The following is a 15898-nucleotide window of genomic DNA, read 5'->3' as shown; positions in this document are numbered from 1 at the left end:
CAGCTTAAGGACAGCGAGAACACGGGAGTGGTTTTGTCCATTGGCAGGAGCTTTGCTCATTTATAAGGCTTGAAACCTCCAGCTCTTTTATTTTCTTGGTAAGCTGAGCCCTGCAGTGTTTCCTGAGCAAGGACCAGTAACCAGAGATGGGCAACGCTGAGGTCAAGGTTCTGGTTTCCAGCAGATCTGAAGCATTTGCTTTCATTTGGAAACCTTACCTTCAGTGGCACGGTGCAGAGCCTAAGCTATTCCAGATGGGACACATCGGGAGCCAGGTCCTGGTGTCCTGGAGGTGGCTGCTTTTGGGGTGACCGCATTGCTGTGGCCTGTCCCATTGCTCCTGCAGCCAGTGGGTCCTTTGGGACCGCGTCTCCTGCCTTTGCACAAAGCAGGGTTTGAACAGATGCAGGTGCTCTCCTGTGCAGCGAAAGCTGTGCTTTCAAAGCTGTGTATTTATTGTCTTTGTCACACACCAGGTTTCATTGCTGAGCGCCTCTGGATGCAGAGGATGCGCAGCCACTGAGCTGAAGGGGCTGGTGCTGTTGGGAGATTGATTACATTTCCAGCCGAATAACTGCAGCAGATAAAGTTCAGGGTGGATAAATATAGGTTGAGGGCTCTTTGTGTGTGGATTAGAAAGAGGAAATACCTTTTTTCTCCCTCAATTGAGTTGCTCCAGTGGTGATCTGCTGCGTGTGGGAAATGTCAACCTGCTCCTGAGCACTTCTGGAGGGAGAGAGGCTCATTCTGCAGCTGGAAAATGAAGTGAATTGGATGGTTGCTGTCTTGCCCAGAGGGGCTGGATAGAGCCAGGATGCAGCCCCAGACTGGCTATTGGCCTTTCCCTGCTTTGTCACATCACCTCTCCTCCCTGGGCATGGGCAGCGAGGGCAGGGAGTCCAGTGTGAGCTCCCCATCCTGCTCTAATTCTCATAGGAGAGCTGAGTGATGAGACAAGACAGCAGGAACTGGGTTACTCTTGGTGGTGAGAAGCTCTTCCACGTGCACTGGGAACCACTCACTGTTTGCAAGGAGTTTTCACATGCCTTTTGCAGTGCTAATACCTGGTCGCTCTGAATCTAATCATGCATTGATCTATTTTTAAGGTGCAAAAAAATGTGAGTATTTAAGTGTCAAGCAAGAAACACTCGGTACTTGCATGTCTTTCAAGTGCTGGTGGATTAACTCTCTCAACACCCCCAAATTCAGGTGCATTCCCCCAGTGACAGTGGCACATCAGTCCTAGGAAATCACTGCACCTCACTAAGAACCTGATGGCCCCAGTGTTATCCCTGTACCTCAGTTAATCCATGTGCTCTTGCCCCATCCCTTCTGAGTTTTGCTTGGGGGTCTTGTCCTCGTGGATGGTCTTGACAAGGATTAACCCCCCCCCATTGCCAGGGTCTATTCTGGTTTAGGGGCTTGGAGTAAATGGAGGAGTCAGGAGCGCAGTGCATGCAAACCTTGCTCCATCCCAGCCTTGCTTGTAACGCGCTGGGCATTAAATTCTTGTGTCTCAAGGGCTGGCGCCACCATCGTGTTTTGTTAGTGCTGCTGCTGCCTCCCCAGTGCTTTAACACGAAAGAGCTGAGAAACCCGAGCAGGGAGGGAGCAGGGATTAGGTTTCCCCTGCTCCAGCCATGCAGCATGGCTGGTGGAGAACAAGGAGGCCAGTGTCTGAGGTGCTGTGCATCCAACCATCCCCACACCTATTTGATTCTACCCTTTCTGCTTGCTGCGGATTAAAACTGAACCTGGTGATGCCCAAACACTCCATGAGGCTCGTGTCATCGGGTGCGTGGTGGTTGCTTTTCCCTCTGTGCTGTGTCTGCCCTTCCCTGGGCATGAAGAAGTGAAGCGAATGGGCTCCCACTGGCAGCAAATAGGGTGGAAAGAGGGAGAAAAGCTCTTTCCCTGTCTGAGGCTCCTCACTCGGGGCTGGGGGGCCTGTGGAGATGCTGGTGCTGCCCTCGGGTGACCTGGGAAGCGTGTAATCAACCCAACCATCTGGCTGAGGAGATTTGGGTGTGTGGAGGAGCTCAAGCTGTTGCCAACCCACCCCCCCAGCTCTCAGCAGGGCTCATGCTCAGCTGTGGCCAGGGCTTATGGGGGCTTTGACTCTCTAGTGAGCCCCCAAAAGGAACAGGACAGTCCTTGGGAATGGAGAAGGCCCCTTATGAGGCTGAAATAACCTCATTTTCATCAGTTATTTTCAGAGACATTCATTTTCACTTACCCTTGATGGGCAATAGCCAGGAAGGCCATGAAGGTGTTAAGTGGGAATAATTAGTTCAGGTCCCCACCAAAAGCCTCTCAGGTGTAATTAGGAGAGTAATTCAGAGAGGAGGCTGCTCTCCAGCAAGGTGCAGCACCCAGTACATCCCCACCCATGTATCCCCACAGCTCCTCATCACCGAGTCTAAGAGGAAAGGAGCCTTTGTGGAAGGTGAGAAAAGCTCCAGACAGTTTTGCATGTTAAGCTGCAATAGGATTATGGAGCAGAGCAAATTAAATCAATTCTGTAATGACTGGGAGGAATTCCTGCTGATGCCTGCAGCTCCCCAGCCCCGGGGAAGGAAAAGGTGGATGGAGCCCACCATGAGCATCCATGGATGGTGGTCTGGGGGCTGTGGGTATTCCCGGGGCTGCCTGCGTCACCATGGCAATGTGCAATCCCATGGGAATTAATGAGTCTGGAGCACACCGTGGATCCTTCGGTGTGGAAAAGGGATCAGCCTGGCCAGGCACAGTGGGAGGTGGAGGAGGCAGAGCTGGGGCTGCAGGCACCCCGGCTGCCCAAGACCATCCCTGCCCTCCAGCCTGGCCTGGTTCTGCTCCATCCCATGCAGGTGGTCTCTGTTTCACCCCCCACGTTAGCAGGATGCTCCGAGTATAAGGATGGATGGCACCATCGGTTTGGGATGTGAGTGAGTGGGTATCACGATGCTTCAGGCTGTGGCATGGCACTCTCCCCTCTCCAGGGGTCTGCAGGGCCTGGCTTTGGCTTTTCCCTATGCTGGCTCATCCAGGCTTGGGGAACCTCCTGCTCCCCTCCTGCATCTGCTGACAGCATCATTCCCAGCCAAGTGCTCCATCAGCTCTGGCCAAACCCACGGCTGTGGGGCGAAAGGCCACACTTCGACCCACTGAGGATGCAGCAGGAACCAAACAGGTGATCCCAGGGGTGCTTGGGGGGACCCCAAGAAGCCATCTCGTTGCCTGATGCAATCCCAGCTGATGTGTGGCTCCTTTGTGCCTCTTCCCCAGGGATTTACATGCAGCAGGAGGTGGGGACTTGTGCTTTGTGCTTGGCTTTGTTTTCTCCTCCATGTCCCCAGAGGTAAGAGCCCAGCGTGCTGGGAGATGAGGTGTCAGCAGCAGCCCACCTTGTCGGGAGGGAGGATTGCTGTTTTTCATGCCAGCCCTGGCTCGGGGATATTTACTCTGTAATGGGTAGGATCTGGCACTAATCCATTGAAGAACTGGGATAAAGAATGACAGTGGAGACAGATGATCCCAAGGAGGACAGGAAGAGCTGAGCCTGGTTTAGGGTACCTAGGCTTGGCAGTTCATTATGTGATGATTAAACACTCACAAGTGTGTGTGTCCGAAGGCAGGTTTTGGGATGTGGCTGCTCCCAGCCTGGCTCCTCGCAGCGTTGCCTGCGTTGGCAGTGGAGAATCGATACAAAGCCAGAATAATTGCTGCTCCTTGCTAAATGTTAATGATTGTTTTACTTGCATAAAATAACAGGCTTATTAAATCAGAATGCGCTGGGGTTTAGGCAGCTGTTGTGCAGGGGCTTCATTAATCAGAGAAAGAATGAAGTTACACAAACGACCTGGCTGCTGCTTGTGCGAGCTCACACCGCGGTTCGTAAGTTGGCTGTGAGCATCACCCCCTCCCTGCTTCCCATCAGCATCCTGCATCCCAAACTGCCTCCTAGCCCAGGCTTTACCATGGGCATCTCCATCTCAAGCAGCTTTGGTGGTCTCCAGCATCAATCCATGAGCAAAAATGTTGGCTGGGGGCTGACCATGCTGGGACATGGAGGTCTTTTCCCAAAGCAGCAGGTCCCTGTGCCACTGAGATGCCGTCTGGAGCAGCTTTCCAACAGGTTTATTTTTAACTCGCAGCCTTGGATCCAAGAGTGGAAATTCAGTGATTTTGGTTTTTTTTTTTTGGTCTGTAGTGGGAAAAGAATTGTGGAGTCTTTAAGGCTCAGAAACAATGTTTTCATTCCAGCTTTATGTGCAAGTGGATATTATTTCAACTGTTTATAGTATCACTAAATCACATGTTGTGACGAGCTATTGAGGTTGGCTATATAAAACACCAGAAAAGCGCTTTCCAAGGGTGATTAATTGAAAATATCCTGCGGAAAATAGCAAAGAAATAATCGACGCTTTTCCTGCAATATGGTCTCAGTTTTTCCTGGACAAAATGGTTTTCAGCCCCCGATGGATTACTGACCCTGGCTGCGTTCTTCCGAGCTCTCCAACACAGCCAGAGTCAGCATCTCTGGTGAATGACACAGCCCAGCATTCCCATTGCTGTTTGCATCTCTCCATCCTGGCCAAAGTCAGTCCCTGCCCACCTTGTCCTCTCCTCTTGCCCTTGCAGCATGCAGGGCAGTGGGTCTGCTGCTGGGACCAGGGGGTTTGGGATTCCCAAGGCTGTCTCAATGGGTTGAAATGCAAACAGAACGTTGAGACTTTGCCTTTCTGGTTTTGCTCTTTGCTTTGCAAGCAGGGTAGGCAGGGGATCGGGTGTAGAGGCAAGAACCTGTGCTTGGCACCAGGGGATAGGGAAGGATGGGATGCAAGCCAGTCCTTGTGCTTCCCTTTACAGCCCTGTCCTGTTCTCTAGGCTGCCTTCACACTGGTTCAATCTTCCTTCTCCTCTTTGCCAGCTTGTTGGGATGTGGAGCAGGCTGATCCCTGCATTCCTGCTGATGCTCTCCACATGCATCCTTTCCCCCTGCCTTGGCCCCATCTCATGCCCTAGAGTTGTGCTGGAGGCCTCTGGGTGGCCATGGACACCCATACCATTGGATAAAATCACCTTCATCCCCAGCTTGCCATGCCAGCTCTCCCCACAGCAGGAGCCTTCTCATTCCAAACCCCACGTGTGGTGCTGGGGACTGCAGTTGGACTGATGGGAGGATGCACATGGGCTCCTCAGGCTCCGATGCTTTCCTGGGGTTCCCTTTGCCTCTAGAATTGCTCAGCTCTGCTCTCCATGCACATCGCCCACGAGCCAAGGGAGGGGACTGTGCCACCTCGCTTTGTCCCCCATCACCACCCGCCTAACCTCCAGACATGAACCAAGCCTGCATCCCAAATGCCTTAGAAACCACCAAATTCCAGCTCTTTTTATGTCCTTTCTGATTCCCTCAGGGAAAACTTGCTTCTCACAGCCAGGAGAGTTAGAAACATCCACAGCCTTCAATCACACGCAGACTGGGTCAGAGAACATCCCAACCAGGGCTGCTGCTGTGTGGGGTGATGCTCTGACCCCTTGCAAGTCTCACAGGCAGTGGATGCTGGGAATTGAATTAGGATTTCTCTGCCCCACCACGACCACTCCCCAGGAGCTGGAGGCAACTTCCCCCCCCCCTGCTGCCCACCCCATCAGGTCATTCAATTCCTCCTTCCCCATGACCCCCAGCAGGGAACAGACCCCAGACCCGGATCCTGTGGATGCGCTGGGGGACACCACCCATCGCCCCGCACCAGACATGGATGCGTCGCCATGGAGGAGGCGGTTTCCATGGTGACCGTTGCTATGCTGATGGCTACTGGTGAAGGGCCTGAGAGCATCCCAGAGAGGTTCACCAACCAGCCTCTCCCCGTGGTTAAAGATTAATTGATTTATAAGGTTCTGTTCCTCCTGGTGTGAAACCCAGACACTCAGCAGTGAATATTGCTTTTGCAATGGCAGCACATTTGGGGTTTGATGTTTAGGGCAGGTTTAGGGTTTTTAGCCCTGCCATGGAGGGGAAACACCCTAAAAAATGTAACAGCCTAATGATGCTGTGAGGGCTGGAGCAGCTCTGCTCTGGGTCAGGCTGAGAGAGCTGGGCTTGTTCAGCCTAGGGAGAGAAGGCCCCTTAAGGGGGGACCTTAGAGCAGCTCCAGTGTCTAAAGGGGCTGCAGGAAACCTGGAGAGGGGCTTTGGAAAAGGGCCTGCAGGGACAGGCCAAGGGGAATGGCTTTAACCTGCCAGAGGGGAGACTGAGATGAGCTCTTAGGCAGAAGCTCTTCCCTGTGAGGGTGCTGAGGCACTGGCACAGGGTGCCCAGAGAAGCTGTGGCTGCCCCAGCCCTGGCAGTGTTCAAGGCCAGGTTGGACCAAGGGGCTTGGAGCAAGCTGCTCTAGTGGAAGGGGTCCCTGCCCGTGGCAGGGGTTGGAGCTGGATGGGCTTTAAGGGGCTGTGCTGCGTGGGTGAGATGGGCATAGAGGATGGAGAGGGACTGAAGCTTCTTTAATCTCCCTTGCTCAGCTCCAGCAGTCCCAGGCCAAAGGGTCAGAGCTCTCACTTGCTCTCCAAGGCTCTTAGCATGGGATATGGGTGTGATTTGTGCTGCTCCAGCCTCTTGGCTGCTGTTCCTGCCCGGTCCAGCCAAGCTGCAGAGCAGAGGCATCAAAGAGGCTGGGTGGGCATCATCTCCTGCTCATCTTGCTCAGCCTCATGGAGGCTATGGGACCAGAAGGGTCCTTTGGGATCAAGTGGAGGATGTTTTTGTCGTCCAAGCTTGATGTAGTGGTCATGTCATCTCCAGAGCATCCTCGGGGTCTGGCACTTATTTTGTGACATTTAGAGCACTGGAGGGATGTTTATTGAAATCTGACTGCCCGGTCTATGGTCTATGGAGACCGCTTTGCACCAGGACTTCCTTTTATAGCAGATCTGTGACCTTTCTGGATGTTGGAGGCCTGGAAAAAGGGCAAGTGATTGGGGTCTGGAGGATGCCAGAGCTGGATCCGGGCCCAGGCTGTCTCCATGGCTGGCATGGGCTGAGCCACAGGGATGTGGCTCCCTTTCTGGGAGGAACAGAGCCACATGGAGCAGTTCCTTTCTGCAGGACAGTCCTGAGCATGGCCTGGTGAAGGGCCAGCACCTCGCAGGGCTATTTTAACCTTCCCACTCCTTTTTGCCTCCCATGGATTTAAACATTGCCAAAGGTGATGCAACCCCCAGGCTGGTGTCTTGGGCTCCAGTGCCTCCAGCAGCTTTGCCTTGACTGGTTTAATTTCCCTAATGAAGCCTGGCCGGGGCAAGCAGCACTGAGCTGTTGGGTGCCCCGCTGCCAACAGCCATTGACTGGGAGGCTGTAACTGCAGGGATGGAGCTGCTGTCCCTTGGCTTGAGCTGGGGGTGGTGTGGGGCAAGGAGCACTGGGGCCAGGATCAACATCGCACTGGGGTCTCCTCATGCTTTGGTCTCCCTATGCTGGGGTTTCCTCCTTGCCCCAAGGAGCCTCTCTCTGCCTGGCCCAGCTTTGCATTGGGCACCCAGAAAGGGCTACACAGAGGATGTGGGAGTCCTGCGACTACGTCACCCCTATCCCAACCATGGGCAAGGGGTGGATGTGACTTGTGTCACTCCCATCCTAGGCAGGCAGGAAATCCATGGAAAACCCTCCTTTGGTGCTTGCAGTGCTCGTTGGGGCAGCAGCACCAACATGCAACGGGGTCAGGGCAGTCCTTGACACAGTCCCCCAAAGGAACAAGGGATGGGACAAGAGGAAACGGCCTCAAGCTGCACCAGGGCAGGTTTAGATGGAGCTGAGGAACAATTCCTGCCCCAGAGGGTGCTCAGGCATTGGAACAGGCTGCCCAGGGCAGGGCTGCAGTCACCGTCCCTGCAAGTGTTCACACAGCGTGGAGACGAGGCCTCAGTGCCATGGGTTAGTGGTGGCCTTGGCAGTGCTGGGAATGGTTGGACTGGGTGAGCTTAAAGGGCTTTTCCAACCCGATTGATTCTGTGAGCCTATCCCAGGGAGCAGGGGCAGCAAGGGATGGATCCAGCACACGCAGGGATCCTGCCGGCAGGCTCCCTCCAACCTCGCTCCGACCCGGAGCCTGCAGGGTCTGGGATAAGGTCTGGATGGGGTTTCTCTGTTGGGACCCATCCAGCCAGCTGCGCCTTTGATGCGATGGGGGCTGAGGGGTGGGAGGCAGCTGCAGGCTGGGAGCTGCCGTCCTGTGTGATTTGTGATTTCCTGGGCTGGCAAAAGCACCGCTCCTCTCCCCTTCATCCCATGCTGCAAAGGGGGAGCAGCCCCCTCCTCGCAGGGGGGCTGTGTGGGGCTGGGGGCATGCGGAGCATCAGGGATCTAAGCAGCAGTAAATCCAAATAAACACCGACTGTTCCCAAGATTTATTGCATGAGCCTGACCTAATACCATCGGGGCTGCAGCTGGGGCAGCCTGGCTGGGAGGAGGGTTATGTCAGTACCACATGGGGGCTTGTTTTGGGAGCAGCCGTGTCCCAGACACCCCCATTCTGCCCTGGGAATGCCTGTTGAAGCCTCACAAGGCTTTACCAGTAAATCTTTGTGAAGCTGGATGAGCCGGGGCTCTGCTTGCTGCAGTCAGGGGGTGCCCCACTCCTGGTCCTGGCTGTGTGGTTCTTTAGGGGTAGGGTGGAGGATGCTGGAGTAAGGGATTGCCCAGCATCCGTTGCTGCTTGCCATGGTTTTGTATCACCAGCTCCCCCTGCACGCAGGAGCAGCTCAGGAGCAGCCCCCAGAGACTTGCAGACAAGGAAGAGAAGGGAAACTCTCTGCCATCCCACATTAGGTCCCGTTTCACCTCTCCTGAGCAGCAGGAACGCCGCAGCTTCGTGAACATGTGTTGAGGCGCTGGCACAGGGTGCCCAGAGAAGCAGTGGCTGCCCCATCCCTGGCAGTGCTCTGGGTATGAACAGCACAGATTGATGCGGATCCTCGGGAATCCACTTAGGACAAAACCTGGCTGAGAATCTCTCTGCTCTGCTGCAGGCTGGCGTGTGAGGGGCAGGCGTGGGAGAGACGTCTCTCACATCAGGGGAGTTGTCTCCACAGAGCCGGTTTTGGCCCTGCAAGGTGTTTTATTGCTGTGAAGTTGTTCCCCGCTGCAGTCAGTGCCTCCAGGGGATGGATCCCTGCCGGGCTGGGGCATGGATCCTGCTCCCTCAGCCTGGAGGGGGTGATGGGGTTCGCATAGGGCAGGTTTGGGGTTGACGCAGAGGAAAGGCTCCCAGCTCCAAACATCTGCGTCCTGTGTGGGAGCTGAGTGCTACAGGTTGGAGCCTGGAGACTTCCCAGCCTGGGGAAGAGAAGGCTCCTTAACGGGAGACCTTAGAGCAGCTCCAGTGCCTGAAGGGGCTGCGGGAAGCCTGGAGAGGGGCTTTGGATGACACAGGGGCACATCTGCAGTACCCAGTGACTCTCCTTGGCTTGGGCACCAGGGCTGGGATCACCTCACAGCCCCTGGGAAGTGTCTTCTAGCCCCAGTGCATCTTGCTCCAGCCAAGTGTTTTCTCCCCCTTGCGAGCTGCTGGACCCCCGGAGGAGAGATGTGGGGACATGATGCGAGTTAAGAGCCAATTTTCTATGTCATGGGCCCTTCTGACTCCTCAAGATTGCTTTTTGTTCCAATGTGGAATGAAAACAAAGAAACCCCAAGCTTCTGTCAAGAGGTAAAACGCTCCAAGAGGTGATGGGGACCCTTCAACCCCTTCATTTCCAATTTAAGCACTAACCTGCCTCCTTACATCTTGGAACATCTGATGCTATCTTGCAGATCAAAGACTCCTTGTTTGGCTTGTAATGAAGTGTCAAACTGTTTCCTTGCAACACAACCAGGAGACACTTTGATCTGCAAAACAAGATGTTTAAGAGCCCTACTAGCAAGGGCTCTTCAAGTTTTAGCACTGTAAAGCAGTGGAATATGTGAAGTCTGATATTGTTTCATATGGAGACTTCCTAAGCCGCGGCAGCTGGGAAGCGTGTGTTACTGTCACATCTGTGCCAGGAATCACACAAATATCACCTAAACCCAACAATAATGAGCTGGAGAAACTGATTATTTCCCCATTAGTTTCCAACAGCAGTTGTTGGATTTTCTCCTCCCCTTTTCCAGAGGGCTTGTTTCCATGGGAAATACCATTGGCATCAATGAGAGCTCCCCACATGTCTGCTTGTCTGCAGGATTGACAGCAGTGAATTGTTTTGGGGGCAAACCCACACGATTTGGGTGTTTCAGCTGCCTCTGCTCCTGTGGTCTGGCTCTTCCCTGGCCTGTTGAATCCCTGCGTTATCCCTCGAGGGCTGTCTGGGGGTGTCGGTGCAAGCACTGGTGGGGCTGGACCTGCTCACGCGTGTCCCCATTTGGCTGCAGGCTCAGCGCTGGCGCAATGAGAACTACGAGAGGCCCGTGGACCTGGAGGGCTCTGGGGACGATGACCCCTTTGGGGATGATGAACTGGACGACGTCTACTCGGGCTCAGGCTCAGGGTGTAAGTAGCTGTGGGGAAGGGTCCTCGGTGGGACTGGAGAGGGGCTTGTGATGGGATGTGAGGGAGGGATTGCCCTTATCCACCTCTGCAGCTGCCCTTCTGCTCCTTCCTAGGCAAAAGCAAAGGGAACTGTCCCAAAGCTGGGCTCAGGTGATTCCATTTCCCATTTTAGTCTCTGGTGCTATGGGGCAGGATTAGTCTTTCTCTGGCACAACGGCACATGCCATGTTATAGAGGTTTCATTGACCCCCGAGGAGGGGCTTTGACCAGCACGTGGGAATTTCATAGAATCACAGAACCACAGCCTGGGTTGGGTTGGAAGGGACCTTAAAGCTCATCCAGCTCCATCCCACTGCCACAGGCGGGGACACCTCACACTAGACCATGTTCCCAAGCCCCTGTGTCCAACCTGGCTTTGAGCACTGCCAGGGATGGGGCAGCCACAGCTTCTCTGGGCACCCTGTGCCAGCGCCTCAGCACCCTCACAGGGAAGAACTTCAGCCTTAGATCTAACCTAAATCTCCCCTGTTTAAGCTTAAACCCATCACCCCTTGTCCTATCGCTAGAGTCCCTGATGAAGGGTCCCTCTTCAGCACCATTTCAGATAGTGGAATGCTGTGGATGTGCTTGGTTTCAGCTGAGCCTGGAACCAGTCCCTGCTCTCATTGCTGGGGGGTGAGGCACATTCCAGGCACATTCCAGCCCTTGGAAATGTTTCACCCTTCATTCTTCTCCCCCTGTTTCAGATTTCGAGAGGGAGTCGGGGCTCGAGACGGCCGTGAGCCTCCCCACGGACACATCCATCGCTCTGCCCACCACGGCGGCCGTGCTGCCCATCACCATGGTGCAGCCCGTGGCTACCCCCTTTGAGCCCTTCCCTGCTGAGGACACCACCCCCGAGCAGACCACCAGCGTCCTGTACATCCCCAGGATGACAGAGACACCGGTTATCCCCAGCTGGAAAGCAAGCACCACCAGTACCACTGCCAGCATCTCTCCTACCACCATGACCACCACCACCACGACCACAGCCAGCACGACCACCACCACCACGGCCACCACCACCACCACCACCAGCACCACCATGGCCGCTGCCAAGCCCACCACCATCAGGAGGTTCCTGCTCCCCTTGGTCACCAAGGCAGCCACCACCCGGGCCACCACCCTGGAGACCCCCACCACGTCCAGCCTCGCAACCAGCACCCCAACAGAGGTGGCCACGACGCGGCTTGTCCCCACCAGCACAGCCAAACCCAGGTCACTGCCAAAACCAACCACGTCCAGGACTGCAGAGCCCACAGACAAAAGCACTGCCTTGCCTTCCAGTCCTGCCACGCTGCCACCCACAGAAGCCCCCCAGGTAGGAGGCAGGAGCCCTTCTCACCTGCTAAAGGTCTCGTGGGCCGTGTTGGAAGCCAAGCAATGGTGATGGGAAGCCTCTGGTGTTGATTTGTCTTTACCCCGTTGCTTAGAACGAGGTCAAATCCAGGTTGGGGTCTTCCAATCCCTGCAGATTGGAAGATTTGGAGAGCTGGAGATGGGAGACTAAAGGGTGGGGGGATTTAGCACAGGCAGAGCATGGTGATGGGGCTGGCATAAGAGATGATGGGCAGCACACAGGGTACGCCATGCATTCCTGGTGCCCCCAGCTCTGCCTTGCCAGGGTTTGGTGCTTTGGATTTGGTGCTTTGGGTTTGGTGCTTGGGCTCATTGCACCATTTCCCACCTTGCAGCCTGTCATTGGGAGGCCCAAATGCTTCCCAATTCCAGCTCGACGGAGCGTTTCCAACCCATTGGGTGTCCTGAGCAGGGGGTTTAATGTGCTGCTCCATCTCTCATTCAGAACCCCCCAGGGGCCCTTTCAAAACTGCTTTGACTGAAAGGCAGAGTGATTTGTCTAAACCAGCCCCTCTTTTCTGCATGTAGATGTACGTACAGAGCTCGGGGCTCTTGCTGACCTTCAATTAATCCCTGTCACAAAACCGCCTGCTTGCGGGAAGCACTGAGCCATGTGTTCAGGGCAGTGTGATATGAAGAAGGCTCCTACTTGCCTGCCCCAGCTTCTGCCCATTGGGCTTTGTAACATCCCAAGGCAGATGTGGAGGGAGCTGTTTGCTCCAGGAAGCAGGGATCCCAAGGAGGTTTTGCTCAAGGATGTTCAGTGTGGTCCAGCGCAGCATCTGGACATGCAGGGGGTCAGGCTGCTGGGACAAGGGGGAATGTGAAGGGGGATTTGACCCTGAGTGAGCTGCAGATGTGGGGATGAGCAGGAGGCAATGAATAGGTCACGGTTGGGATGGAGCAGCTCTGCTCTGGAGCCAGGCTGAGAGAGCTGGGCTGGGTCAGCCTGGAGAAGAGAAGGCTCCTGAAGGGGAGACCTGAGAGCAGCTCCAGTGCCTGAAGGGGCTGCAGGAAACCTGGAGAGGGGCTTGGGACAAGGGATGTAGGGACAGGCCAAGGGGAATGGCTTTAACCTGCCCGAGGGGAGACTGAGATGAGCTCTTAGGCTAAAGTTGGACCCAGCTACCCAGTTGTGCCCTGTGCCACAGGGCTGCAACCACAGAAGCAGGTTGAAGGGAGAAAAAGGAGAAGGAAGGGACCTCCCTGGGAGCAGTCTGATGGCACCAGTCTTTACACTTGCTATGTTGCTGTAGCACAAAAAGTTCCATCACTTCATGCCCAGCAAGGAGGTATCTGTGAGATGTTTCAGCCATCCATCCATCCACACTGGGGACAGAGAGCCCAAATGAGGGCCCGGGATGTGGGGCTCTCTTCAGGGGGAGCTACAGGGAGCAGGTGAGAGTTTGTGCATCTTGGGGTACCTGGGATGGAAGCATATAAGAATGATCCAGCTCAGCCACAGTGGCCTCAGCCTTTTGGCGACCATCAAGATGTGGGGTTGCATTACTTGATGCAATGTAATCGTCCACATCAGAGACACAGGGAAGGGACACCCCAGCGTTATCCCCCATGTTCCCTGCTGTCATCAGCACTGTGATGTCCTTCCTCTGGACACATCATTGCTGCTGAAGGCAGGAACCACTCCTTGGTCCTTGTCCCCTTGCTCCATCTTGTCCTTTCTCCCAGATGGAGCCAGGGAAGGTGACGACAGCCCTCGACAACGAGCTGGAGGTCCCGGTCAGCAGCGGCCCCAGCGGGGACTTTGAGATCCGGGAGGAGGAAGAGACTACTCATCCCGAGCTCGGCAACGAGGTGATGGCTGTGGTGACCCCCCCATCGGGAGCCGGGCTGGGCAAGAACGCGGAGCCGGGGCTGATGGACAACACGATAGACTCGGGCAACTCGGCTGCTCAGCTCCCCCAGAAGAACATCCTGGAGAGGAAAGAAGTGTTGATAGGTGAGAGCTCGTGGGGAAGAGCTGGGGGCTTTAGGGATGGGGCAGAGAGCTGGGATGGCCATGCCCCAGGATTGGGGTTGGGCTTTGGAAGGACATGGAGGAAGTGTGAAATGTGGGATAGCCCACAACAGGCACTCCAGGGCCTCTGCTGCGGGGTTCCCAAGGGTCTTCATGTCTTTGTGAGGAGAGTACAGAGCTGTGCACAGTTTGCTTTTGTTAAGATGGTTTTGCAGGGCAAACACAGGATGTTAGTGGAAAGATTTCTCCCTACAACTGCCTGACAGGAGGATGGAGTCAGGAGGTGGCAAGTGTTCACACATCATGTAGACAAGGCCCTCAGTGGTGGCCTTTGCAGTGCTGGGAATGGTTGGACTGGATGAGCTTAAAGGGCTTTTCCAACCTAAATGATTCTATGGTTCTATGATTCTGTGTGCTATGGGACTGCCTGAAAACCAGCTGGCCACCTCTGACTGCAAGGGACGTTAGTGATGAGGCACAAGGGTCAGTGTCCCATCACCAGCTAAAGAGAGCTGGAGGCAATGGCAGAGCAAAGAAGCTGCTGTTCTGGTGGTCTTCAGCATGGCAGATGCTGGCAGGCTCCCAGATGAGCAGCTCTTTGGGGGTACTTTCTGGACCCTCCTTGCACAAGGGACCTCTCACTGTGCCTGGGCTGCTTTGTCATTCACTTTCAGGTCTTACCCACCCTTCAGCATCACTGCACTTGAGGAGCTTGTTGAAGCTCCTTGAACCACATCATTGCACCATCCCCTCACTTTAATGTTCAGTTTTCTTAATCATAGATTTGAGTAGGAAAGGTGCAAAGCGCAAAACCAAACTGGAATCCAAAATGATTCCCCCCCTATTATTTGCTCTGAAAGCCAGCACTGATGGATGTGCTACTTGTCTGTGTTGCAGCGGTGATCGTGGGAGGCGTGGTGGGAGCTCTCTTCGCTGCCTTCCTTGTCATGCTGCTCATCTACCGGATGAAGAAGAAGGATGAAGGCAGTTACACGCTGGAGGAACCCAAGCAAGCCAACGTGACGTACCAGAAGCCTGACAAGCAGGAGGAGTTTTACGCGTAGAAGGAGAGCCTGGCGTGCCTCACGCTCCCTCCCTCCCCGCTCCAAACTCTCCCTCCTCCTCTACTTCATCCAGTCTCTCTCTTTCTCTTTTTCTTTCTCTCTTCTTTGGATCAGACTGTGAATTTAAAAAGCAAAACCTGCAACAGCTAAAGGAGAAAACACATCTTCAGCAGGATGGAAAACCAAGTGCCCAGAGCATCGCTGAGTTCAGACCGAGTACCGCTGGCCTTTCACAGTGGGAGGCATGGGGCATGGAGCCAACACCAAGGAACCCGTGTCCAGGGAGCACCCTGGTGAGCATGGGACAGTGTGTTCAGGCTGCCAACAATGGCTGGAGGTCACTGGGCTTTTCCCACCAACACAACGGACTCTGGGATCCAGACACCTTCTACCAGCCCTGGGGCGCAGGGGGGTTGGTTTGGATTTATCTTCCTTTATTTTTCCCTTTGGAAAGGAGGGAGGTTTCTTTCCCTCTCTCTTGTTTTTAATTCTTCTTTTCTTTTTGAACGGGGTCGGTTGCTTTGCAGGAATTTCCTTGCTCCCTGCTTCTGTCTGAAGAGAGGACACGACTCTCAAATACGCTTCGAACCTTGAAAACAAGCACAAGGGGCTGGAATACCTGATGCCCCAGGGTTTGCTCTTGGAGTGAGGAAAGGCAAAAATACACACAGAAGTGGCCAGTACGCTGGAAATGATCTTTTTAGATCAACTCTTTGGAGCGTTTGTGGAGCAGTGCATTGGGGTATCATCTCCTGCTGCTCTCCTCCTGCCACCACCTCGCTTCACTGCATCGCTGTGCACAGACAGAGACCTTAAATCTATAGAAGCCGCGTGTCACCAGCCGCTGAGGGGTTTGGTGGAGAAGGGACCTTGCTTTTGCTGGGTTTTCACTGTGACCAATAAAACTCAGCTTGCGCAGTACGACCGACAGCACTGGTTTTACAACAGAGCGG

General features: G+C 54.6%; 1 protein-coding gene across 2 annotated transcripts in view; it reads left to right on the top strand.

Moving 5' to 3' along the window:
* Positions 1-15628, top strand: part of SDC3 (syndecan 3) — a 35279-nt gene extending 19651 nt beyond the window's left edge. For both annotated transcript variants that reach the window (XM_057397874.1, XM_057397876.1), the window contains exons 2-5: positions 10388-10505; positions 11252-11865; positions 13593-13863; positions 14779-15628. In XM_057397874.1, the coding sequence (XP_057253857.1) occupies positions 10388-10505; positions 11252-11865; positions 13593-13863; positions 14779-14945 (1170 nt within the window). In that variant the 3' untranslated portion in view covers positions 14946-15628. The remainder of the gene's footprint in view (positions 1-10387; positions 10506-11251; positions 11866-13592; positions 13864-14778) is intronic.
* Positions 15629-15898: the final 270 nt, after the last annotated feature.

Source organism: Pezoporus wallicus, unplaced genomic scaffold (genome assembly GCF_028554395.1).
Source record: "Pezoporus wallicus isolate ANWC-B61680 ecotype Strahan unplaced genomic scaffold, APGP_CSIRO_Pwel_v1 contig_10769, whole genome shotgun sequence".
In the NCBI taxonomy this organism is placed as follows: Eukaryota; Metazoa; Chordata; class Aves; order Psittaciformes; family Psittacidae; genus Pezoporus; species Pezoporus wallicus.
The sequence above is the reverse complement of the archived record's forward strand: the minus strand, read 5'-3'. Positions and strand labels throughout refer to the sequence as shown.